Source organism: Amborella trichopoda, chromosome 9, assembly GCF_054954075.1.
Source record: "Amborella trichopoda isolate Santa Cruz 75 chromosome 9, AtrichopodaSantaCruz75HAP2 v2.0, whole genome shotgun sequence".
Taxonomy (NCBI): domain Eukaryota; kingdom Viridiplantae; phylum Streptophyta; class Magnoliopsida; order Amborellales; family Amborellaceae; genus Amborella; species Amborella trichopoda.
This window is the reverse complement of record NC_142344.1, coordinates 49,927,182-49,954,123: the sequence shown is the minus strand read 5'-3', so window position 1 is coordinate 49,954,123 and position 26,942 is coordinate 49,927,182. Positions and strand designations below refer to the sequence as shown.

Below are 26,942 nucleotides of genomic sequence, written 5' to 3'. Positions count from 1 at the left end.
GGCTTTTGTAATAATTGGGTAATGTCTTTAAGCCCTAATGTATATTGGATTTTTTGGTAGAATTTTGTCAAGCCAAAATTTGGGGACTTTTGATTGAATAGCTTTTATGCATTTTTATTCAATTTGTGAGGTGAAATTATCATGAGCTGACATCTTTCAAGTTTAAAATTAGAAACAAATAATAAGCTTCTATTTTAGGATTTTTTTGAATACAAATAATATGTTTTTTTAGAAAGTATGAAAATAGCAGTACACATAACAAGAAAAAAAAATCTTTCCAAAAAATTTTTATAGGTAAAAAAGGGATACATTTTGTTGGTTCTCATTAAATCGTTTTCGTTAAAGAAGTGTTTTATATGGTTATAGGAAAAATACGTGTTTTTTTGCTGAAGTTTTCAAAACAATGCAGTTTTAAACATTTTTATTTAAAATGCCGATTTTTTGAATAAATCACGTTTTAAACAGTGATTTGCTAACTACGGTCCAAATTGGAGATGAAGGACATGGGTGATGCGAGTTACATACTCAATGTTAAGATACATCGTGATGGCTCTCAAAGATTTCTTGCTATGCCACAAGAAACATATATCTAACAGATTTTTGAGTGATTCCATATACAAGACCCAAAACCCATATATACTCCAGTTGAGAAAGGGCATACTATTAGTCTCAAGATGTGTTCACAAGTCGAAGCTGAAAGGAACTAAATGTCCCGTGTTCCATATGCAAGTATGGTTGGTAGTTCAATGTGCATGATGCTCTACACATGTCCAAATACTGGTTATGCAGTGGGTCTCGTTAGCCAGTACCAGAGTAATCTAGGATAAGGTCATTGGCAAACAGGGAAAATAATTTTTCTAAACCTTCAGCGAGCCTCGAGTTAGATGCTACGTTTTCAAGGAATCGATTTGCAGTTCCAATGATATAATGATGCTGATTGGGAAGCAAACCTAAATGAGCGTAAATTGACTTTAGGTTATGTCTTCATTCTAGGAGGATGTGCACTCTCATGGTGTAGTAAGAAACAGTCGTATGTGCTCTCTCCACTATGGAGTCTGATTACATTGTTTACAATGGAGCAGTACAAGAAGCCGTATGGTTGATAAAATTCCTAAGAAACTTGGGTGTTGTTACAACTGATAATGAATTTATCACTGTATTTTGTGATAATACAACAAAACTTATTTTTGCAAAATACCCCAAGTAACATGAAAAAACACATTGATATTAGATATCACTATGTTCAAAACATTATTGTACATGGGCAGGTGGTATTAACTCATAGTACTACAGCTGAAATAGTGGTAGATCCCTTGACTAAGGTAATTGTTAGACTCATGTAAGAACTATAGGCCTCAAGACCCTATGAGTTTTCATCACACTGTGGGATCTTGATATCCTGTTATAATAGAATATAGATGTAATTTTGTATTGTGATGGATTGTTTGTGCACTTTAATTCACACACAACAAATATTACAATTTAATTCATTGGCAGGTTAAAGCTCACTACTTGCACAAGCTACCCTCACTATCTGAGATATTGGAGGATGATATATACATATAGTGTGTTTATTGCCTCGACCAAGGGTTTGAGATGAGATTCTATAAGGGAATTAACATGATATATTCAAATTGACGTCCCTAAAATCATGTAGCCTATAAGTAGCCAGGGATGAACATCATGGATGTTCAGGTTGACACATTAATGTGATTGTGGGGTACTAAGTGACAACTGATTGCATGGCTGTAAAAAGATTATAACCTACATGATGTGGATTTCGATGCACATTTGATGTGATCCACCATGACGTGTGATTCATACCACGCATGCTATATTAGTGACCAAAACATCTACTTGTGTGGAAAAAGATGATCCATGTTTATGTTTACCATTGTGTGATGCTAATAAGTAGGTGACCCATGATGTCTTCATAGATCTTAAACTACATTAGGAAACTTTGTTTCGATCATTCACTTCTGTATGTACTCCTTAGGGTCAAATATGAGACTCGTTTGAGACGTTGCTGAGCCAATGGTCAGGTCAGAGTAGAAAAATGTATGTTGTAAGGGAAGTTCATTTGATGTCACACTTTGTTTTGGTACCACAAGAAAACAATATGCATTGTGTGCATATTTAAAGTAAACGTGTAAGAATATGGTAAGTAATCTTCTAGAGCTGGGCTTATGAGGTAGTAATTGAAAACTTAGTCCGGTGTGGTCAAATTGGGTCTAGGGCAAGTGGAGTAGTTTTTTTTAAAGATATTGAATAGATGAGATGTTTCATGACAGCTGGTTGGAAACTTGATATGGTTCTCTCAAACAGAATGTTCCCTCCAATAGGTCGCACATTACATTTTCCCTTTGCATGAAAGAATACTCACAATGCAATAATAAACAACAACTCTTATTTGAGCATAACATGTAACCCCTCCTACAAACAAGACGAGTGAGAGATGTAGACATTAGGGTGTGTCCCTGTTGTGAGGGCATACCCATGTGGACCACACTTCCTTTATGGTTTACGTTACTATATGAAGGGAGGTGGAGAGAGATTGCACCTCTTCATGAGAGGGTTACCCTCCCATGAATAACATGCACTATGCAATCTAGTGGTGTCCATTCATGATGAGGTTACTTCTACATGAATGATGAGGTTACTCCCACATGAATAAGGAGGTTTTTCTCTCACTATAAAAAAGGGAGGCCAACCAATTTTTGTAATGTTAATTCAAGCGTTGTGGAACTCAAAATAGTTTTTTCTTCAAAGTACTTTTATGGTGATTCTAAACTGAATATCAAAATAAAAAATAAAAAAAATCCTCCTTGTCTTTGGAGAAAGTATAAATTGTGTGCCAGTACATTTAGGTATATTATACAGAAATTTTGTGTACATTCACAGTATATCACAGAGAAATTTATGCGCGTCCCCTTAAATATCTATTTTTATAAAAATGGAATTGTATACAATGAGACAATTTATATTTAATTCAAGGAGGCCACAAGTAGTTATAATCATCAAATGTGAAATTTGATAGTTTGTGTGTGTCACAAACTTCGAAAAAATTTCTTTTGAAGTTTGAACTTAGTCAATGGAATAAATGTAGTCATTCAATTTCAAATCCAATGGTCAAGATTAATTATGACCACCTTGTACTAAAAGTAATGGTCTCATTGTATGCTTTTCCTATAAAAATCTCTAAATTTGTTAATATTATACATTCATAAACATATTTTCTTCTTTTTCCAGTTTTTTCTAAAATGCTACATGGTCCTATGTGATAAGGAACTTCATGACTTTCGACCACTTCGGACTGTCAACTTCTAAAGTCTTTAGCTTTAATATCCAAAATCATGGAAAGTTTTTTTATAGATTACGGTCAGAGCTGTCACTTCAAACATTGAGGGTCTTTAGTGGAAATATTTTGAAAAACACAAAAAAATAAAAATGGGTATACATGTAAAAATAAAAAAGTTCAAAAATTATATTAACAATTAGTTATGGAGACATGAGTGTCAATCATCATGTATTAGAGCATCAATCATCATGTATTAGAGCAGTGCCATACATACAAATGCAATTTATTCTTGGGAAAATTATAAACTTTCTATACAACTTACCCCAATTTAATTTTTTTTCTCATTTTTTTTCCCAAAATACACTTTCTATGTAAATACCCACCAACCAAAAAATAAAATAAATAAATTCCTAAACTACCCTCCCTTACTTTTACCTTACCCATGCTTCTCTCTCCTCTATCCCATTAAAATAGGGCTTTAATACTACGGTCCGGCAGTGGAATACTTTGGAGTTACAGGGCTCACGCACTGTGTAAGTACAGACCGGCAGTAAATATTTTGAGTCCCGAGGCTCCAGTAGTTGTAAAAGAGGGTCCGACGGTAGAACATTTGGATTCATTGGGCTCCAGCAGTTGTAAAGGGCGGTCCGACAGTACACAGTTTTGATTCTAAAATGTGATGGTGGGCTCTGGCAACCTCAAATCTAACCAAATTGATTTTTGTCCAAAATGATGGTGGGCTCTGGCAACCTCAAATCTAACCCAATTAATTTTGTTGTACGGAACGGACATTTCTGTCTATAAATAAATAATTTTTTTGTCTTGGGGTATTTTGTAATTTTTGCTATTTTCGTTTATGAGAAAGAGGTCATTGCTATGATACCACCTGTCCTAGAAAGTCCCCCAAGCACCACTTATTAGAGTATAGACGGAGATCGAATGAAGAAGCAACGGTTCCCAACTGTTCCTTATTCACATCGGACGGTTACAGGAATGGAAATATACTGTAGAAAACCAAATAGTATTCCGTTTTAATGAAAAAAAATAGTCCACCCTATCCTGCCGTGCGTGCTCGACACGTGGTGAAGTCAATTTATGAGGGCCTCATTCTATACACGTAACCCGTACGTTTCTGGCATCATCCACCGTCCATTCTTATCAACAAACGGTCGTCATGAGCTGTTATTCCGCCGATGAATGTGGAGCACGAAGTCAGATTATATTTTCACCCGTTAATTTCTAAATCAAACGTTGATTATTTTGTATGCAGTACGCCAATTATACGCATGACCTGTGCAATATACATTCTCATATACTGATCCCGGAAAGTGCGTTACCCGCGTGGCACCCACGCTCCTCCAATCAGATTCAATTCCACTGGTCTCCTCAGAACTCAGTTTTCCATTCTCTCTCTCCCTCTCTCTCTACAGTTTTGAGAGAGAAAGAGATACAGACGGGAGAGAGAGGGGCTTTTAAAATCCCTAGATTGAGAAATGGATACAAAATCCTTGAAAATCCTTTAGAAGTTCATGCAATTGTCCATTTTCTATGTCAGTCAGAGAGAGAGAGGCAGATGATCTTAAAATCTTTGAGAATTTGAAGGTTGGACGTTGATGAAGTGGGGGGAGCGAAGTGATCGCGTATGGAGCAATGGAATCCTGAGAGTTTGCGCGAGTCTAGTACTGCTACTGTTCATCCACCCCATCTCCTCCCTGATTTCCATGGAAGCTCTGAACTCATGGAACACTTGCCCTCTGAAACTAGGTTGGCTCATTTATCTCTCCTCAAAAATTTCCCCTTTCTTCTGCTGATTGTGCCTTTTTTTTTTTTTTTGGACTTTTCTTTATTTCTTTTTGTCCCAAACATTAATTGCATAGAAGTTGTTTTGCTTGCTTAGTTACGATGGAATCTCTATTGTTTGTGAGTAGTCTTTGGAGGGAACATGTTAGTGGTTGGTTGAGTGATTGTAGGTAGTACCAGTACTTATTAGTTTGTCATTAGTTTCCTTGTTGGAGAAAGAGGATTTGAACTTTGAATTTTGTGGAGGAGATCCTCCTCCTAAAGGGGGTTTTCCTATTGAATATAAAATTTTGCACGTTTTCTGTTATCATATCATTTGGTATCAGAGCTTGATCCAGGTATGGGGGAAGGCAAGAGACAAGTGTTTTCTCAAATCTTGAATCCGATGTGAAGCAACTCTGTGAAGATTTTAACAGACAATCTCATGTCTTGGAAGACATCCATCGTCTGATCTCGGCTGCATATTTGAAGTACAATAAGCTTTCTGCATCAGGGAACATGGCGAGTGATGACCAATCTGCATCTTCTGTGGGACATGGTCAGAGTCGAGCCGTTTGAGGGTGCTCCTTTCAAGCCCGGATCACCAAGAACAATTTTCCAAGGTTTGATGGTGACGACCCAACGAATTGGGTGTGTCAAGTAGGCATTCTTTGCTTTAAATCAAACTGAGAAATCCCAAAAGCCCTCTCTAGCATCCTTTTAGAGAAAGAGGCTAACCTGTGGTTCCAGTGGATGGAGAGAATAAGGGTCAAATGATCCTGTTTGAGTTTGTAGAAGCCTTATGCACACGTTTTGGATCAAGTGCGTGAGAAGACTTCACAGAGCACTCACCAAACTTCACCAGACAATTACAGTATAGAAATCATCAAACACAATTTGAGTTGTTGGCTAATCGAACAACAAGCGGTTCAGACCCTGTGTTTATAAGTTGCTTTGTAAGCAGTTTGAAGGACGAGATACCCCATGATGTTCTAATGTTCAGGGATACACTAACCAAGCTACTGTGTTAGAGAGACTTCAGGAAGTTAAACTCCTGGCACAATGATGTCAATTTGTCACTCACATTTAGAGCCCTCTAATAGGGATGCTCCCTCAGCCAAAGGAGTCAATTCTCCCTGTTAAACGCACTCTGGCCCAAATGAAGGAGTGTAATACGCTATGTTATTTTTGAGAGCGTAAAGCGTAAAACATTATGTTCTGAGCCATTAGTGTAAAATGCAACAGACTTTCCTCCTAGAATGCCATGACCAGGAGGATTTGGAGGTCTAAGAGCAAGAAAGGAATCATGAGCAAGGGTCTGAATTGGATAAACAAGAGGTGTAGTTGCTGGCTGGTTTTTCGTCTCCCAAAACCACGCGTGTCAAGGGACTTGTCAGGCATCAACTAGTTAACAGTTTTGATTAACTCTAGGATCATGCAATTTTATGGACTTGAGATTAGCCAATCAGCCGGTGAGCCTTTCGAGGTGATGTGGCTGATGGCAAAGAGCTATCATGTAAAGGAAAATGTGCAAATTTGGCAATCCTAACGCAAAGCTATAAATTTAAAACTGATGCCTTTCTCCTACCATTATAGGGCTTTCCCTTAGTTTTTGGGGCACAATGGTTGTTCAAATTAGGACCAATTTTGTGGGATTTTGCAAAATTGAGCTTGGGGACACAATACACATTGAAGGGTGTTGATGTGGGGAGCCCATAAGGGTGGGTAGCCAACACAAGGAACAATCATTGCGTAAGGGTGATGTGCGGAATAAGTCCAACTTTATCAGTTAGAGGGGACAAGACAACCTAGTTTTGAGTCTCTCTACTTGAACAAATTGTTGGAGGAACATGAGGATATTTTTGTAGAAGCACACAGTATTCCACCTCAACAGTCTCACAGTTATCAGATTTTGTTGCTAAATGAAAGCGGTCCGCCAAATGTAAGCTTGTATTGCTATCCACAACTCTAGAAAAATGAGATTGAGAAGATTGTGAGGGAGATGCTGAACATGGGAGTCATCTGGACTTGTACAAGTCCATATTCTTCTCGAATTTTATAAGTCAAGAAGAAAGATGGAAGTTGGCATGTCTCAAGTGTTAGCTTTTTGCTGAAATGTGTTTCAAAACGTCTCATTTCTTAAAATTCTTAGCTGGTCCATTTTTATAGGATGGACCTTGGACCACCACTTTTTACCTCCTTTTTTTTATATTTTCACGCGTACATCATTAATAAATCATTAATGCTGCTTACCTCATACTTGCATCACCCACCTCTTCCCTCTCCTTGTGGTTGCCACGTACCTGGCAACTTGGCATCTCTCTCTCACCACGTGCTTCTCTTGCACCCTCTCATCTTACCACTTATCAAGTGTGTTAGAAGATGTTCTCGATGGATGTTTTATTGTAGTATATCGATTGGATGATAAATTTTGTAGTAAGAGAGAGAAGTCTGTTTCCAATTGATGTTTGTAGCATCATACCGATTGGAAAGACATTAATATTTATTTTTTAGATTGCGATTTTGTACGGGTCTCATGAGTGTACAATTCAGGGACTCAGGAACTGTATTCTGATATGACTGTATCCTGGGAATGTACTCATTGGGACCCATTTACACCTTAAAATTTTACCGAGATGGGGGCGGTTAACACTTCAAAGAAAACGAGCTCTTCTCATGCCTTCAGATCCCGGACATATGCTGTCACTCTGTATATTCCCAAACATAACCTCTGAAACCTGCTTTGATTCCTACGGGAGTCTGACTGGTAATAGGAGTGTGTTTCTATTCCCAGATAAATCCTCCGAAACTTGCTCCGATTCCTACCGGAGTCTGATTGGTACTAGAAGTGTTTTGGTATTATTCTTTTGACACTATCCCAGATAAGAGGAAGTGTTGTCGAACTACCGGGAATAGGATGACAGTGAAAACTGTATAAAACCAACAATTTAGAGGTTATACAGAGTGACAGTATATATTTGGGATCTGGAGGCATGAGAGGAGCTCGCTTTCTTCGAAGTGTTAAACATCCCTGTCTCGGTAAAATTTCGAGGTGCAAATGGGTCCCCAGCAAGTAACATTTCCAAGATACAGTCAGATCGAAATACAATTTTTGAGTCCCTGAGTTGCATACTCATGCATAGTCTAAAAAATATTAATATGCCTTTCCAATCGGTATGATACTACAAACATCAATTGAAAACAGACTTCTTTCTCTTATTACAAAATTTATCATCCAATTGGTATACTACAATAAAACATCGACTGGAAACATCTTCTCTCTTGCTAAAAATTTCTTCGAATCAGTAAAATGGCGGTAGTTTAACATCAATTGGGACATAGAAGCACAAATATATCTCACACAGTAAAATAAAAGACTTATGTAACAATTATTGTTACTTGAAAAGTGTGAGAACAGAGCTTCAACACATTTTCTTTCTCTCTCCAAATTTCTGTTATTAAGGTTAACATGAAGCATGCCAAAAACATTTCACAAGAGAGAGAGTAGAGACCTCACTAGTTTCTTTCTCTTACTTGAGAGAGAGAGAGAGTAAACCCTTCTATTTTTTGTACCTATCTCACTCTCTCTCATACAAAAGCCTTTTATATGGGGTAAACATTATTTTAATAATACACTTGATAAGTGGCAAGATGAGAGAGTATAAGAGAAGCACGTGGTGAGAGAGAGATGCCAAGTTGCTAGGTACGTGGCAACCATAAGGAGAGGGAAGAGGTCGGTGATGCAAGCATGAGGTAAGTACCATTAACGGTTCATTAATTGCATAGGAGTGAAAGTGAAAAAGATAGGAGATTAAAAGTGGTAGTTCAAAGGTCCATCCTATAAAAATTGATCAGTTAAGAATTTTAATTTGAGTTGTTTTGAAACACATTTAAGTAAAAAGCTAACATCGACTATCGGGCACTCAATTGCATCACTATTAAGGATGAATTTCCAATTCCAATCATTGATGAGTTGCTTGATGAACTTCATGGAGCTGTGTTCTTCTCCAAATTGGACTTGCAATCTGGCTATCATCATGATGCAGCACAGAGTGTGGATGGACAAGATTGAGGAGAAAATAGGTTTCCAAATTCAATAGATTCAATAAAAATGAAGCTCAAGAGGCTTCAATGGAGAAACATCTCTCTACAATGATAAAGTCAGCAAAACTACTCACTAAATTCTTTACAAAGTTTTAAATAGCCACTCTTCTAAACCCTAAATTATAATAAAACACCAAACTACCCCTATTAATTAATAAATTCAAAACAATTCTCAAAAACTCCACACTGCCCCTAAACAATAATATAAATTCCAGAAATGCCCTTGTGAACAGTAACTGAATAAATACCTGTAAACAATAACTCATGAATAATAAAAAACAAATAACAAATAAAAAAGAAATTAAGTGTTGAAGATGCTCTCAACATGACATCAACAGGACTCAATCAATCCCCTGCTGGTTAGAAGAAGAACTCAACCTTGAGTTATGGTCAATATATTAACAGGTGGAACTACCTTACTAAATTCTATCACCTCAGCCTCGAATTTTTTGGCAATTGGTCCTGTCAGTCAATCTTCATCTCTTCGTCGTTCACACCAGGATAATCATATGTCGGCAATGTTTAATATTGGCAAAATATCATAACTTGCCAAAAGCTCCACTTTGTACGCATTCTCTCCTAACCTATTTAGAACATGACAAGGCCCAATGCGCCAAAACTTCATTTTATGGGACTGCCCTGAGGAAATCTCTCCTTCCAAAGGTAGAACATAACTAAATCAACTTATCATAAATTAAAAAACATTTAAATCACCATCATTAAATTCTTTTCGGTGCCTGTGTCGATCACCAATCTCTTTGTAACATGTTGTGTTCCTCTTAAGTTTTTCTGTTACCTCCTACTGGCTATCTCAAATATGTTTCAGCTAAGCCTTTGCATCATTGCTAATCGCTCCATCCCAGGCAAATTCACTGGATCTAATACCTTCCTTGGATTCCTACCATAAACTACTTCAAAAGGTGATTGCTTTGTGGTACTATTTCTGGTACTGTTATTTTCAAACTCAGCTTAAGAGAAGAACAAACCCCACTATTCTGGTCGTCCTCCTGTCAAATAATGCGAACTTTGTGGTAAGGTGAAGAATAGCATTAAAGCAGTAACTGAAGTACTAGTACAATGGATGAATTGGACAGCAGAGAATGTGACTTGGGAAGTGTGTCATAGGTTCCATGAAAAGTTTCCCAATTTGCAATATTGAGGGCAAGTTTGTTTTAGGGGGGTGTATTGTTACAAACCGTTATTGCATATTAGTTGTTTTGCTATTTAGTTGGGAGGGAATCTCTATTAGTTGTCATTAGTCTTCGGATCGAGCAAATTTGTCAGTTGGTTGAGTGATTGTAGTAGTAGTCCTTGTTAGTTGTCATTAGTTTCCTTGTTGGAGAAAAAGGATTTGAACTTTGAACTTTGTGGAGGACGTTCCTCCTTTCAAAAGGGAGTTTTCTATCAAATAATTAAATTTTACCTTTGGATTTTCTGTTATCCCTTCACTTTTATTATTCCCTTTTGTCCTTTTCTTCTTTTTTTGTAAATTTTTACATTGGGCCAACAGTGAATATTCTGATTTAGATATTTGTTTTACTTACTTAGTTAATCAATTGGTGCGAACGTAATGGCTTGTTCACAAGTTTGGAACTGTTGATTTAGTTCATTTCTTGAGGATTGAACTAGTTTTATACCAGGATTTTTCTTAGAATTTGCATATGTTATTTAGTGTGGCCAGCGTGCACCTTTGCCTTTCCAAACAACTGTTGCCTTTTGGAACTTTTCTTGGGTTAAAGGTGTGTATATTCACATACAGTTAGAGCCTTCTACCTGTAATTATGCTGGTCGTTTCATTTCAGTCAACTTCATAAAATAAATTTTTACAAACAAAAGAAAAAAAGGAGGAAAAAAGTTAATGGAGATGTCTTATAAGCCATGCATCACCTAATTGAGGTTTATTATTCTCAACACAAGAATTATTTTACCGGGTATTGATGATGCTTGCAAAGTTTCCTTTAGGTATAACAAGAGGGCAGAATCAGATGTTAAGGACTCAATTACTGCAAGGAAAGTTCAAAAGGCAGACCGTGAAAAACTGAGAAGGGATCGATTGAATGAGCAGTTTCTTGAGTTGGGAAGTGCACTAGGTCAGATACTTTAGACCCTTAATGTTGAGTAATTTATCAGAATTCATCTCTGATGCTTATCCTGAATACCCATGTTGATAGCTATAACACACATGCAAAAACTGTAAAACACATTACCTTGGTATACATGTATAGATGTGCTTTTCTGTGTACATGCTGTTGCTGTTGTAAATATGTTATATGGATGGGTTCACATTGCGATCATTTTTAGTTTAGCATTTACATATTTCTTATTTGTTGTCAACTGTCGGCCTATGTCATTGGTTTTAGCTTCTGTTGTAGAAATTATTACATTTCAATGCTTGAACTTATTTAAATCTTGTCAGACAATGTAACTTAAAATGGAAGAATGAGACTTTTTCGATTTGATTACAATGGCGAAATTGTTCTTGTATTCTTGACAAGAAATCCTGAAGATAAAAGTGACACTTTGCTAGATGGAGATTGAATTAGCTTAGGCTGATATCAACGTTCAAAAACCCAGCCAAGTTGACTCAGACTCGGCACCTTGCCAAGCAGAGTACTAGGTTATATAAAAAAACCATAGAAAAATTCATGGAATTTACTAAATCAATGTATAAATATTTTATATATCATTTTGATGGTTTTGATGATGATCTTTGTATTTTTCTTATCATTTTCTAATTTTTTCTAAATTCCATCTTTTATATATATATATTTTCTTCTTTTATGTCCTTCTAATGTTGTTTGCAGTTTAGTTGGCTTTTTTACCATTTTCTCTTTATTTTAACAAAGTTTTTGCATTTTTTATTTTATTTTCTTAACCCTTTTTGAACTGTACACTACTCAGGCCAGTCCATTCTGACTCGCCTGAGTAACTCGGCTAGGGGGTATGGCCAGAGTCCCAAGTTCGAGTTAAGTTTTTGAAACTGTTAGAGTTTTGATAGAAAATTTGTTTGAATTTTTTATTAATGTTAAATTTCTTTAACTTAGTTGAGATATCATGAAGCAATTCATGGAAGATTGTTTTCCATCTCCTGTTGTTTTATGATTTTTCATCTATAATCTTTCTTTGAAATAAAATTTTGCACCCCATGGCAACTCCAACATCTGAATTCCCATTAATTTTTTTCTAATATTGTTAGTAGGTGTCCTAGTTGAAATTCTGGAGTTTAGATTGAATCATTTTGAGGGAATTTGTTTATTTAGAAATCTCAAATCATTAATTTTTTTTTTTGATAAAAGTTAACATAAATCTCAAATCATTTTAATTTCTGCATTTCATTGTATACAGAGCCCCTCTAAAGAATAGGTAGAACTGAAAACTTTCAAAACTTGGTGCTATCAAAAGGAAAGGTGTGAATGATCTCTTGTGTGGGCTGACCTATCTAAGTTGAATCTAAGTCTTGATTTTGCAATATATCTTTCCAAATTAGAAATATTGACATTGTTCATGTTATTTTCGTGGGCTAGTTGAATAAGCACATGTACCTTGGGCTAGAACTTTCACAAGGAACTAGGAAAGAGGTAATATAGATTAGTGAGGGATATTAATGGTGGTCCATAATACTTGAAAGCTGTCAAACAAGTGATTGGTCTCAATCAGAAGAAAAGGTGATTTCATTGGTCCCCATGGCCCTTGGAGTGGTAGCCAGCACCTTCTGTGCTTCAGGTAGGTGGTGCTTTGTGAAGGAGCTAGTGATGGTGAAAGTTCATTGGGTCATGTGGGCATATGCAGGATGTTGAATCAGTTTCACTTTGGCTTCAGGTTGAATCTTGCAGACCTGGAGAGGGTTAAAAAAACATGACTTCCGTTAAGGGGTGTCATGAGAGGGCTCAAAAAACCCATGTTTATGTCGGGTTTAGGGGTGAGTTATGAGGAAGGTTGGTCGTGGGTTTGGGGAACTGTTATGGGTGGAGCTGTGCAAGTGTGTATCCTTAGGTGGCAGGGTGGGAGTTGGGTACTACAAACAGCAGAGTCACAGACAAGAAATTTATTAGTTGTTCTTTAGGGGTTTTAGGTTTTAAATTGCAGGGTATATGAATAAGGTTGATTCAGGGTTGTGTTGGTTCCACATGTGAAAGTGGGAGAACCTAGGTGTTCGAAGTGATGAAAAATGTGAGTTTGGTGCTATCTGACATAAGGGTGATTGAAACTGAGGCAGCAGCGGTTTGAGATCCAGAATTGACTATTGCCAATCAAAAGGAAAAAAAAAATCAAAGGATTGTCTATTGCCAAAAAAGGAAAGCAAAGACAATGGAGGGTAACCATGTCACACTGCACATTACATGGACACTGATACGAGTAGCATTGTCCAACATGCATCAAAAGTATCTAATACTCTGGCCCAAAAAATAGATATGACACAACACATACATAAATGTAACAGTTTAAACAAAATAATGTACTTTTTCATCAAGGTTTATGAAAATGGTTGACCTATGAAAAAAGGGGAAAGGGGTGGTTAGGGGTATTCTAACCCCCTAAACAGAAAAAACTCAATCCCCTAAAAAACAATCAAAATTGATTATTTATGCAATTTTTTTCTAATCAAGAAAATTTTGTAAAGCATGAAGAATCATCATAAAGCCTACCCTATCTTGTTGAAATCATTTGTAGATGAAGGTGCTAGGGTTGATGAAGATTCTAATGATAAATGAAGATAATTAAATTGCTGATTTGAAGAATCAAATATCTCCTCTTATTTTCTTTTTTATTGCATCTTTTCTTTTATATTTCATCATTTTGTATTAGTCTTATTAGTGACTTGGAGTTTGTGCATGATGATTGTATGAACTATGAAGTATGAACAATGCCACTATGGAGTATAGACACTAATAAACTATGGATTTGTTTATGTTTTTCACTATTCCAGCTATTCAAAGAATCAAAATTTTCAATGATTTGAAGTTTTGAACATGTTTCAACATTCATACGTATATATTTGCAAAAAAAAGTTAGTTAGAAAACATATGAATGTGAAAAAATAAATAATTGACACAAATATCTGCATAAATACATGTTTGGACAGCATATATGCGCATATTTTTTGAAAATCTGTCACCTCAGCGCACTTGAGGTTCTGGGCAGCCACCTAGGTGCTGGACGCTCTGGGCCAGGTCAGGCAACTAGAGGTCAGGCAACTAGGGGCCACCTAGCGTTTCTTGGAACCTTGCCTATATTTTTTGAGAAAAGTTGACTAGAATTGTATTACTGAGTAATAAAATGTACTCAAAATGGGACCCTCGTAGAGGGCACCCTATATATCTCCAAAGGGTACAAAAAAAGGTACAAAAGCAAAATTACAACTCCGAGGAGGGATGTTGGAGATCTTCAAAAAATGGAACCTTGGTTTTTATACATAAATAATCAAATGTTCCTACCATTTCACTAGCTTGCTTTTGGCGAGGTGGTAGAATATAAGACACCTCTCAAAGTATCTTGAGATCAAGTCCTTCTATGGATGCTTTTTATTTTTTAGGGAAAGTCTCATTATCCAAAGTGTCAATAATTGTTGACACTTAAGACCAGCCCTAGGCTGGCATGTTGCAGTAACGCTGCTTGCTGATGGCTTCCTTGGGAGATCACATGAATGTACCTAAAGATGTTGGATTTAGATGTAATATAATTCAAAATATGAGAAGCACTTGTGGGAAAAGAAATGTATGGCATTCAACATGGTGAAGAACAGCAGACATAATTTATGTAAAATCCTTTTGGGATTTATGATAGCTTAATAATCCAGGCTGTTCTGGAGTCAATTTTTTTTTTGGGTCACGTTGTTTAGTTTCTGTATGTTTCTATGATTGTGTTTCTCAGGGTTCTGAAAACATACTCATTTGTGTAACTCAATGTGAGACGTTCAAACTTTGGAGTTCCTTCCTGAGAGTGAGGTCTCGAAGATTTGTGATGTGATTCTTGTGTTTGGCAAAAGCTTATCAATTAATCGGATGTTTACCTTGCATTTATTGCCACGTATATCTAAATTTCAGTTTCATTTATTGTCCTTATGAACGTGGTAATTGACAAGTATGAGATCCCTGAATTGCAGATCCAGATCGTCCCAAGAATGACAAAGCAACTATTCTTGCCGATACCATCCAAATGTTGAAGGATTTGACTTCTCAAGTAAACAAGTTCAAATCTGAATATCACTCACTCTCAGAAGAATCGCATGAGGTAAAACTTCTCATCCAGTTGTCTTCTTCAAATACATCACATGCCATTCTTATCATTCTTCCCTTCCCTTCTTGTTTTCTGTCATGTAGCTTTTACAGGAGAAGAATGAGCTCAGAGAAGAGAAAGCAACACTGAAGTCTGATATCGAAAGTCTTCAGTTTCAGTACCAACAAAGAGTCAGAGTGATATTCCCTTGGGCCAGCATGGACCCATCAATGGTTATGGGAGCTCCATCGCCCTTTCCATATCCAATGCCAGTTCCCATTCCTCCAGGTCACCACATTCCTTTGCACCCTTCGCTTCAACCATTTCCATTCTTTGGGAATCAGAATCCAGAATCCATTCCAAACCCGTATTTAGCTTTCCCACCATATCCAGCTCCTGCAAATTCGCATGTTGAGCGCCCATCTGCTCAATATGGTACACCCCCACTGTCACACCCGAGCACAACGCGGTTCAGCCAGCAAGAGCCCAGATCCAAATTATCGAATTCTCAGCAAGGAAGCAATGCAAATAGGAGCCAGGATTCAAATGAGATTGGAACAGAGTTGGAGCTCAAGACTCCTGGAAGTGATCCAAATCCGGTTGGTATAAGTTGTTGCTCAACTAGTTCAGTTAAAATCTATGTTCAAAATTGATCGAGTTGATGGTTGGAGTATCAAAAAGAAGAAAAAAGCAAAAAAAAGAAGGAAAAATATCCTTATGCATGGAGCTTTTTCATGGTTTTGTGGGAAAATCTAAAATAAGAAAAAAAAAAAAAAAAAAATTTGGAAAGAAGAGAATAAGAAAAAAGATATTAAACACTATTTCAATGTATTTTGCATTACTGGAAAATGATCTTAGTACATTCTGGTGCACATAAACGAAGTACTCTATTAGTGAAATCAGAAATAGTGAACAAGTCAGCAGAAAATTTTGGGAATCTTCTTTCAAGTTCCCTAACTCTGAATAGACTTGAGCTGGAAGGACTTAACTTACACATGGGTGAAAAGCGCAGAGCTTGTGTTTTATAGAAGAAAATATTTTGGTTTTGTTGAACTGACTGGTATATTTTGATGTAGGAGATGTCTGAAGAGAGGGAAAAAAGTAAACAGGGCTTGTCACAATGTGTTATTGAAAAGAGTTGTTCTAGTAAGTGTTCCTCTCATGGTTTGCAAGGCAGCACCTCAAACAGCCTAGGTGAAGGGTCAGTCTCCGATGATTGAAGACCCTCAATGTTAAGGTGTTATTGCAAAGAGAAGCTTGATGTTCCTTAGTTGCCATGTTTCCTGTATATAAATATAACAACATCAACATTTGGATGAAGCTTGAGTTCAAATGGCCCTGCATTGTCCTTATTGTTGACACGAATTACACATTGCGAGAGAAATCTGAGAATGCTATGCCTTTTGGCATGCTGTCACAGTGGTAGGGATATTGGAGCTGTGGACCTACTTACCATTCCTTGGTGTTGGTTGCTTTGGCTATGTTTAGGAAAAGGTTTGGGGGTTACAATTATCTATAATCCATCATCATCAACAGGCTGTGAAGATGAATCAATTCCCTGCTGTCATAATGGTAGAACTTTAAGTGCCACAAAGGATCATCTCTACTCACCAAATTTATTTTGGTCAAATTCTGAAGGCCATAAAAGAATGAGATGAGGGTATGTACCAATTATACATTTTGAATGGCACCAATCAATCCACTCTGGAATCTAAAATTGGAGAAAATATGGGTAGACAAACTCAAACATGAGAGAGAGAGAGAGAGGGGTAGGTAGTTATGTGGCTCTGATTTCGTCTTACAGCGGGAAAAGAGAGAGAGAGAGAGACAGAGAGAGAGAGAGAGAGAGAAATATATCCAATGTGACTCTGATTAAGTCTTAAAGACTCGGGCATTCAATTTGAATTCTCAATAAATACCATGAGAGGTACAGACTACAGAATTGACTCATAAGTTCACAAATTCGCCGTAATGTCTCGTGTGGAGCCTGCCAGATTTACGATTCCATAACACTAGACATAAAAATATTCATATTTACAATGCACGTGCATGCACACGTGTGCATGTGTATGAGAAAGAGAGAAGAGAGAGAGTATTTGGTATAAGGGTCTGGGCCCAATCAGCATGGCGTTAAAAGACTGGGCCCAGGGCTTGAGGGCCAGGCCAAGCTCAATCTGGCCCTTATTATTATTTTCATATATTTTTGCATTGCTTTCTTTTAATTTTACATGGCCCGGCTCACGGCTAGGGCCTAAGGCCGAGCCTATGGTGGCCCTCAAGGGAATAGGGCCAGGCAAGGGCCAAGGCTGGCCCGGCCTATTGCCAGCCCTAATCTAGTATCTATTGAAACTCCATAACCAAAAAATAAAATAAGAAAGAAAAGCTAGGCTCTTCCAAATCATGCATTTTTGCCTAATAACTATTGAACAATGATTTCATGCAAAGGTTGTATCATAATATAATGCAACCACATTAAAAACCCATTTTAGAGATTTTTTTTTGACGCAATTTTTTAAGATGTATACTATTTTCATTATAAAGAATAATCACAAATAAGAAAATTTAGAAAACAACATCCTAAAAAACATTTTTCTAGCCCAATTAATATAAGCCGTCCATTTTAGTGATAAGTTTAGATATAGACCTCAAAAAGATTTTTTTATTTTCAAATTTTTTATATAGTGTTATCATCATTAGATTAACAATGCAGACAAAAAAAAACAGTGATTTTGAATTTGTCAGGGCCTAGATATTGAAATTCACCGAATGGACGGTCGAGACTTATTGTTGGAAGGTACTAATTTTTACCATATCTAGGATGGAAATTGAATTTTTTTTTTTCTCATAAGATTGATTGAGGATGAAGAGAATATGTGTGCAAAATTTGAAGTCATACAAATGCCAAAAACATGGTTTTCTAAAAATGTGGTTACATTATAGTATAATACAACCGTTGCACGAAATCATTGCTAAGTATCAGGTAAAACATCAACTTCCTCACATTAAATTATAGTATCTTGCACATAAGCTTTAAGATGAAGAGGCTCCTACAAATACACAAGGCCAGCACAAATATGTATCTAAGGTTTCTCCATCTTATCATTTACAAGTGAGAGTGCCTCTAATTCTTTCTCAGCAACCCCAACACGAGGCGTCCCGCATCCCTTCCCTGGCTCCTGAGACAACCTGTGCCTCACATAACCATAGAAAGTGCAACCCACAAGGGTCACCGCACATCCGAACACGTTCATTGCTGAAATTGGGTTTCGAAATACGAGCCATGAAACCATGATAGCCACTGCAACCTGCATTATTCAGAAAGAAAATCAAAGAGAAAAGATGAAAGTTAAAAAGAGAAGAAAAACAGATCAGACGCAATAATGACAGTAGGAAAAAGACGCAATAATGGCCAGTAGCAAAAAAAAAAGATTGTGAAAAGATGATAAAAATGAAAAAGAGAAGAAACAAATAGATCCAATAATACGTTCATCTACAATAAGATAGAACGGAAAATATCAATTAAAATGGTACAACTACCTTGCAAAATAATTAAGGTGGTCAAATTGTCGCATTTAACATTAAAAGTGATGCTTTTTAAATTTCATTGCACTCATTTGCCTCCAAAAATATTGTAAAAATACTAAATTCCCCCTATTTACGATTGGGACCTAAAAAAATAGTGTGAACATTTGGTATTTATCCTCACTTAAGTGACCCAAATAAAATGACAAAAATACCCTTAATTAATTCAAGGTTAACAACATGGAACTAGGCTTACAAATTGGGAAAAGTGAATGCCATGTTGATAACCCCAACTAACCAAAGGTTTTATCATCATTTGGTAGATCACCGTTGCTAACCTTAAACAACCATGGGTATTTTCATCTTGGGCCACTTAAGTGGGGCTAAGTTACCAAAATGGCCATGCTAGTTCATGGTTCTCAATGCTAAACAAGGGCAATTTGATCTTTTTTAATCAGGTTTTTTTTAGGAAATACATGAGTGAAATGACATTTAGAAAGTAACAATCCTAATGTTAAATAGATGTTTGACCACTAAAATGATTTTATAAGTGGTTTGACCATTTGATCAATAATTTCCCAAGATAGAACATGTTGGAATCATGAAATATTATATCATCATATTAGTGGGTCTAATGTTTTTCTTTCATTTAAAATGTTAATTTATATAAAGCAAATACAACATGAATGTTGAAAAGGTCAAGTTTATTACCTTCAAGTTGCCAGCAACATTGAAGGTCACTGCAGTGGTGGAGTGGATGACGTAGAAAATCGAGAAGTTTAAACAAAAGGCGAAGATGCCCGAACTAAATATTATCAGGAGTGAGAAAACAAGAGATTCTTGTGTTTGTAGCCAAGTAATAATGGGGGCACCTTCGAGTAACAATGCTGGCACTGCCAATATCATGGTTGCAAATGGGGCCATATAGTATACCGTGTTTATGCTGCAAGCACAAACAAAAAGAGGGCCTCATCATCTGTCAGAATCATCCATCGCTTCAATTGATAGCCATTTCAGTTCTGATTTTGTTCCAAATATTCACATGAGAGCCATTTCCAATCAAACAACAAGATTCAAAGTATATTTCCTTTATGTGTATCATGGTAAATTCTGAGGGTAAAGACCAAATGATGTTCCAGATATGACTGCTTTTAAGTGAACTACTCAGAAAAAACTAAAATATTTTCAAAGCAAACCAACAACACAGAACAACATATCAAAATTTATAAATCAAAGAAATTAATAGAAACAAGCTAATATTGAAGAGCATTTGGAATTCAAAACTCCATAAATGACAACTCCAAGTGAGGAGGCATGAAAATCTAACAATTTTCTTTTGAACTTCATAAGATCATCAAATCTTCCATGAATTATTGTAATTGTCCCATAAGTAAAGAGAGCAAAAATTAGCACCCTTCATATAGGTTCTTATAGTTCTCAATCTTTCTAGTGGAAATTATGAATGACCTCTCATCCATCAATTTTGAACATCTATCAGTTTCACACCATGTGCCACATTATAAAAATTATTTATAATGTATATTACCCATTGGTAGTCATGTCCTCATAGACATTGCCTTATTTATATTAGGTTATTTTGTACTTGATATTGTATTAGGACATTTGTCTCTGGCCCCACCTCGCATATAAGTTGTAAGGCTTCATGGTCTCACTTAATGAGAATCATTCATGTTTTTATGATTTAACATAGCATAAGCCAAAGACGAAAATTAAGTCTGAACCAGGCTTCATAGCAACAAGCAACAGGGAAGAGCTTTTCTTAAACACCATACTTGTAATTTAGATGTGTAGCTAGTAAAAAGTGGAATCAGTGGATAACATTTACATGTGTTGCAATTTGCAGGGAGAATTTGTGGGATTATTCTCACCCCTTTTAGGACTCTTGGGTGACAATTTAATTCTTTCCATGGCTTCCTACAAACTTGAACAAACAGCTAGATAGGGGGCACTACCAATTTCTGGAGAAAGTCTCCAACTAAAATGGAAGTAACAACTTGCGCATTGGAAAATTCCAAGTATACTGGCCCTCTGAGGTGAAATGAGATTGGAAAAATTGCAAGTATACTGGCCCTCTGAGGGGATTTTATATAAGAAGCTGGATCGTTACTATGGGTTTTCCTAAGCCTATAATCATTGAAGATGACGTGATATTGTAAGATGGCTTTGGAAAGAAACTTCATGCACATGTTACTAAAAACAAAAGGAAACGAAAACTTTCTTATGCATAAAGTTGAGGGGAGTCAATAGGATATTGACATGCTAAAATGTGCATCATATTCTTACAAACACAAAACTTATTGAAGATAGCCGTGTAGATCTAACAAATATGGAGAATTTGCATTTGTGGGACTTCTTGTTGTCAAAAGTTGAATGAAGTCACCTATATGCTATTTCCTACACAAATCCAAGCTGTCATTGAACCAATAAAAATAATGCACTACTAAAGAAATTTTACTTCACATAAATATAGATGTATGCATATTTATGCACCTTATATCTACTAATCTATCTATCTAAACACACATCCACAAGCATAATGGAAGCCTTTATGTCCAGCTCTTGATTGCAATGCGGACAGGCTTGCCCCTTAGACATAGGTAGCAGCATGAACACCCACACTATGCACATAACACCGCAACATCCAACCAGCTAGACATGATGGTTTTAAAAAACAAATGTGCACATTAAAATTCTTAAGGTCATTACAACATTGAATCATATATTATATAATATTTTTTGAACGTTAACTTGGGAACTTGTAGGAATGGAATCCAAGATATCATTTGTGGCACCCCACCACCCATGCGTCGAGCCTGTTCTTACATCATATATTATATGATATCTTAAACATTTAGAAGGGCCTAAAATTAGTGAAGTGTAATGGTGCAGAAACTTTACCTGTCAAACTTGTATCCATGAAGCAATGATTCTGCGAGAATTGTCTTTGTAGATGTAGCAAGACACCCAAATAAAGCAGCACAGAATCCGAAAATATTGAAACTGAGCTCTGTGACAGAAGTAAGGAGAATACCTCCAACTATAGGAATTAAAGAACTCCATATGCGCCAATCAAATGACTTTCCCCATACTAACCACTGCAGACAAACTTTGTTCAATTGCAATTCTATCAGAAAGGGCCATAAGATGCACTATTCTGAATTGTAGCAAAGTTTATTAACCAATTTAATGCAAAGAATGGAAGTTTCAATGCCAAATAGCGAATGTTTCATCTAATGACGAGAATGAACCTGTTGTTGCTGGAGTGAATGACTTAATTGTTTGCATAAACGAAACAGGAATGTATCTCAAGCTAACATTTCCCAGTACAATGTTTATACAGAATACAAATGACATAGGAAATATCCGTCTCCAAAGGTCCTCAGGATCTACTTCGATTAAAGGCTTTAGCTTCAGAACTTTCACAACTAAATAGGCTCCAAGGGCAGAGCATATAAAATGTACACATGACACTGATAGAGGGAACTTGAAGTCCAATTTCTGCCAAAACAGTAAAGATAACATAAGATAATTTTTTCCTGTCTTTATTGATAAGTTCGGAACAATATTATCAGATGTTCCTGAAACTTAAAATATAAGTATAAAGTTGAATATCCACAAAGAAAGATTGGCGCAACAGGAGCAAATTGATATCATATGAAACGAGCAAATCTGAAATTGGAGCAAGTTTTGTATATTAAGGCAGTCAAGTTATTAGAACATGACAACATTGAAATGCTTTAAAAATATGTAAAATGCAGTTCGGATCATTTGCATTTGGTTTCAATGTATTTATAAATTTCGAACACTAGTACCAATCCACCGTCTTTTATACCCAAAGGCTAACAAGATTAAGAAGCTATACTCTCTTCCTATGAATCACAGGCAAACATATGACAACATAACCACAATCAAGATCCACAAGAACCAGAACACCATTAAACTAGATAAGCATTAACAAAACAGATCTCAAATCCTTGGAACACAAACACTTAAAAGGAGAAAAGCCTCAAATCAGAGAACATATAGAACTATGAAAAGCCCAACTCTTAAATCACAATTACCCAAAAAATCCAACCCAAGCGATGAAAAACCACAATCAAATCATTCAGAACTAGAGAAAACTCAAACAATACAGTACATTCCCAACAAAATAGCAAAACGAACAAACCCAACTTCATCAACCAAAACCATACTGATAATACTTCCAATTATGCAAAAGAGAGAGTAGAACCTGAAAGATCCATTTGTTCATGATAATAACAGTGACATTAAAAGCCCACCATTGAGCAATGGAAAGAAGGGCACGGACTGCCGCCCAATATTCTGAAAGACCCAAAACATCGATATCCATCTCTCTCTAACCAGCAAATAAAACCCAATTCTCACTCTTCCACTTTACAGCACAGCCATGGCTACTTAAAACTCCATGAATGCAACATGGGCACGAAACAGAGGTGCCCAAATGCCGCCATTTAAGCAGAGATTTAGCAAAAAGCAAACTGACACCATTTTTTGCTGAGATTTTAGGAAAACCCCTCCTCGTTGGCGTGCACCAGTCCCACTAGTGTAGACTGTGGAGCTTTGCTACGTACCAGCCTTCTTACCCTTTTGGGTTGGAATATGGCCGCCCAAACTAAGTTGCAAACAATAAACTTCAATAACTTGGCTATTTTGGACCCGACAGCTAGACCCGATCTCTGGTCCGAATATAGGTCCAAATTTTGGACCCGGCTACCACTTGAGTCCGGGTTTGGGTCCAGCCGGATCTGACCCGTACTTGACCCATACCTGTAATCATGAGGTATATAGTAGTTATTGTGTCTTTAGAGGCACGTTAGGTGTTCATATTGTTACAATATTGTTAACATTTATAGTATTATTGGTAAAAAAAAAAAAAATTATAGTTATAAGATAGAAGTAGATCTGGCCAGACTCAAGACCCAACAAGTAGATCCAGGACTCGACAGGTCCAGGTATAGGCCCAAATACCATCGAGGTCTGAGTCCAAGTCCAGCGGTCCTCACTAGTTGCCACCCCTATACAGTGCGATTATACTTCGGATTGTATACTTTACGATGCCATTCAAGCTTTGGTATAAGAAATCTCAGTTTTTGCCTTCAGATGTGACAATGGTAGTTACAGGTGTGTCATAGCATTTGACGAAAACGTTATTTTTAGCTTCGAGCATAGTCAATGATGCACCCTAAGTGGCTAAAGTAATCGTGGCCTTCAAGTAAGTTCGTCTTATTTTATATACTCACAAACAATAAGATAGTATATATTTGTTGGTGTATAGTTAGGAAGGTGAGAACTACGGAATTTCAACTCCGTATATTGAATTTAGAACAACCTCCCCCTTGTCCTTTGTCATTTTGGATGAACACTCCCCCAAATGGAGCAAACAACTCTAGCCAATGTTCTAAATCGGGAATCTCCTATCTAGATCTGGAATCGACACGTACCAAATAAGTTCAAGTAAGGTGCTGGTCATGGGCAATTCCCACCCCCCCCCCCCCTTCACCCCAACCCAACAATTCCCACCACCCCCCACCTCACCCCCAACCCAACCCAACCCTCCTCCTCCCCCCTCACCCCAACCCAACAATTCCCACCACCCCCCACCTCACCCCCAACCCAACCCAACCCTCCTCCTCAAAATCCCCCATTTCATATTTTTTTTCTTTTTTCTTTTACTTTTTTAAGCTTATGTAGTTTTTTTTTGGGCGCCCCTAAATCACCACCTCATAAGTCTCTAGTTTAAATTTACTTTTTTAATTTTATATATTTCCTAGATTACCAATTTAGATGAATCTTGGGCAATCTAAATCGACCCAGCAATTTGACACAAATATATGCAGTGGATGAACAGCCCCACCAATAAGGATTGGGTGAGGTTTTTATAAGGTATCCACATCTATGCAAAGAAGGAGCTCCTCTAAACTTTGTTGGAAGATGTAGTTCGGCGTCAAATCTTTATAAAAGCTTGAAAATCTATGTTCAACCCTAATTATGAAATTTAGAAGTTAAAAAAAGATACATATCAAATAAATCTATAAACACTTGGAAATCTTAAAATAAAGGTCCTAGATAACTTGTTACAAGATGTATTATTTTTAAAACTTAAAAATTCTTTAGACATATATATCAAGGTCCAGATGATCAATAAGAGGTTTTTCAACTTCAAATTTTTTACTAGCTTTTTTAGGTCATGTTTCTACATTATAAAGTTGAAGCCTTATATGAACTTTTTCCCATGGGTTTTAAAACATTGGTTTAACCATTTTACTAGTTTTGCACACAGGGATCTATCAATTTTTTGTTATGGTAAGAAACCCATGCTATGATATTTGGAAGGTGCTTTATATGGCCTCCAATGTAATGGTTCAATTGCACAAATGTGTAACTGATGGTTGTGCTCAATACCTGCATGCTTCAACGTTTATGCTTAGGACCTTGGACACATTTTATGGAGGTGCATTTTATGTGCAGGTGTGCCTAGTAAAACAGAAGTGCATGTTGTGTGAAATGAGCCTGGGTCCCATTCTCTCTTCTCATAGCCCATCACTTGATTGGATGGTGGATAGAGATATGAATTGTTAAATATTTCCTTTACAATTATTTAGTGTTTATGAGATTGTATACAACGAAACCATTTTACTTTTGATACAAGGGGGTCACAGTTAATTATAACTATCACATGTGAAATCTAATAGTTTTGGTGTATTATAAAGTTCGAAAAAAATCTAATAGCTTGTTTGATGGTGGCTCATGCTCTGAGTGACTACATTGTTAATAAGTGGAATAACAAGATCTACAAATATTAAGAGATCAAAATTTTAGAAAGTGATTCAAAAATGAATAAAAAAATATTTACAAAATTCTATTTCTTAAAAGTCAAAGTGGTTTTTGGGTTTCTACAAACATTGCAGAATGATCAGCCGCGTCCAAAGGTAATCTATCCGATAAGTACTTCATTATAGGACAGGGTTTTGGTGCACCAGCTGGCATACTTGTACAAAATATTTTCACCTCCCAAAATATTTTGGATCGAATATTTCTTAGATCAATAATCTCAACCAATCTGGAAAGAACAAAATAATTTGCAACCTAGAAATAATTTATTTTCAATTCTTATACAATAATTCATTTTGAATTCTTATAGGACAATATTTTAATTATTTCATCTACTGCTTATGCAGGAGCATAGTGTATATCTACTCCCCCAGTCAAATGACCTACTTGGGAGGATTTTTTGATCGGAAATTTTGAAAACTACCTAAAATTCATTAGATGATTTTTTTCAAAAGAAAAAGTTTAAAGTGAGTTTTCAAATGCATGGAAGTTCTATCCTCCCCCTACCTTCCAGCCGTCCAATTTTGATCAAGCGAGCCACTCACGTTTGATCGTAGATTCGACGTCTCAAAGTATTTTATTTTTAATTTTTTTATACAAATTGTATGGATATGAAATTTGGTATGTGCCATCTTCTCATTGGGACGCACCTATAAAAAATATTAAAAATAATTTTGCGATAAAATATAACCCCTTAAAATTTTCAGTGATTTTGGTCATTTTATTTTATTGAAATAATTTTTTTTATATTTTTTGCTAGTGCGAGTTTAATAGAGGAGTGGACGTCCAAAATTTGGTGTCAAAATAGTTTATAGAAAAAAAATTAAAAATAAAATAGTGTAGAGATGTGATATTGTCATTGAGGCAATCTTAGCCCTCCATTCAGAATGGACGGTTGGATAAGGGGGAGGATAGAACTTGTCACACCCCAAGAATTTACAGTACTGTTATTCCTGAGATGTGACAGACAAAACATATATACATCTATTGATAGGACAAATTTACAGTGGCGAGGTCTTACAAAGTAAATAAAGAAAGCTAGCACAACAACAGTATCTTCCAAGGTTGATCTTGACTAGCACTCAAAATGAATCCGCAGTTATCCTGAAAAAATGTTTACCATAGTTTGATGAGTTTGGCTACTCAGTAA

General features: G+C 36.4%; 2 protein-coding genes across 7 annotated transcripts; one reads left to right on the top strand and one right to left on the bottom strand.

The window, feature by feature from the left end:
- The first annotated feature begins 4,740 nt into the window (after window positions 1–4,740).
- Window positions 4,741–16,826, top strand: LOC18441676 (transcription factor bHLH121). 6 transcript variants are annotated; one of them, XM_011627789.3, is made up of 5 exons: window positions 4,741–5,062; window positions 11,144–11,271; window positions 15,285–15,412; window positions 15,502–15,996; window positions 16,474–16,826. In XM_011627789.3, exons 1-5 carry the CDS (start codon window positions 4,941–4,943, stop codon window positions 16,615–16,617), a joined length of 1,017 nt encoding a protein of 338 aa, XP_011626091.2. In that variant the 5' UTR covers window positions 4,741–4,940; the 3' UTR covers window positions 16,618–16,826. The 6 variants fall into 6 exon arrangements, with proteins under 6 accessions (XP_011626091.2, XP_020527498.2, XP_088702172.1 ...); XM_020671839.2 differs by having other exon boundaries at window positions 15,502–16,000; XM_088846046.1 differs by having other exon boundaries at window positions 11,134–11,271.
- A 1,547-nt stretch (window positions 16,827–18,373) lies between these two features.
- LOC18441677 (UDP-galactose transporter 1) lies at window positions 18,374–23,555 on the bottom strand. The gene is made up of 5 exons (XM_006851903.4): window positions 23,172–23,555; window positions 22,189–22,438; window positions 21,839–22,046; window positions 19,631–19,862; window positions 18,374–18,702 (listed from the first exon to the last, which is right to left on the bottom strand). The coding sequence occupies exons 1-5, from the start codon at window positions 23,289–23,291 to the stop codon at window positions 18,478–18,480; spliced, it is 1,035 nt and encodes a 344-aa protein (XP_006851965.1). The 5' UTR covers window positions 23,292–23,555; the 3' UTR covers window positions 18,374–18,477.
- Between the last annotated feature and the right edge of the window lie 3,387 nt (window positions 23,556–26,942).

Coding starts and splice junctions, on each gene's coding strand:
- LOC18441676 (XM_088846046.1), top strand. CDS start 4,912: ATGAAGTGGGGGGAGCGAAGTGATCGCGTATGGAGCAATGGAATCCTG. Junction 15,413..15,501: donor TCTCAGAAGAATCGCATGAG/GTAAAACTTCTC, acceptor TCTGTCATGTAG/CTTTTACAGGAGAAGAATGA. Junction 15,997..16,473: donor CTGGAAGTGATCCAAATCCG/GTTGGTATAAGT, acceptor ATTTTGATGTAG/GAGATGTCTGAAGAGAGGGA.
- LOC18441677 (XM_006851903.4), bottom strand. CDS start 23,291: ATGGATATCGATGTTTTGGGTCTTTCAGAATATTGGGCGGCAGTCCGT. Junction 22,439..23,171: donor TGAACAAATGGATCTTTCAG/GTTCTACTCTCT, acceptor CTGTTTTGGCAG/AAATTGGACTTCAAGTTCCC. Junction 18,703..19,630: donor ATGTTGCTGGCAACTTGAAG/GTAATAAACTTG, acceptor TGAATAATGCAG/GTTGCAGTGGCTATCATGGT.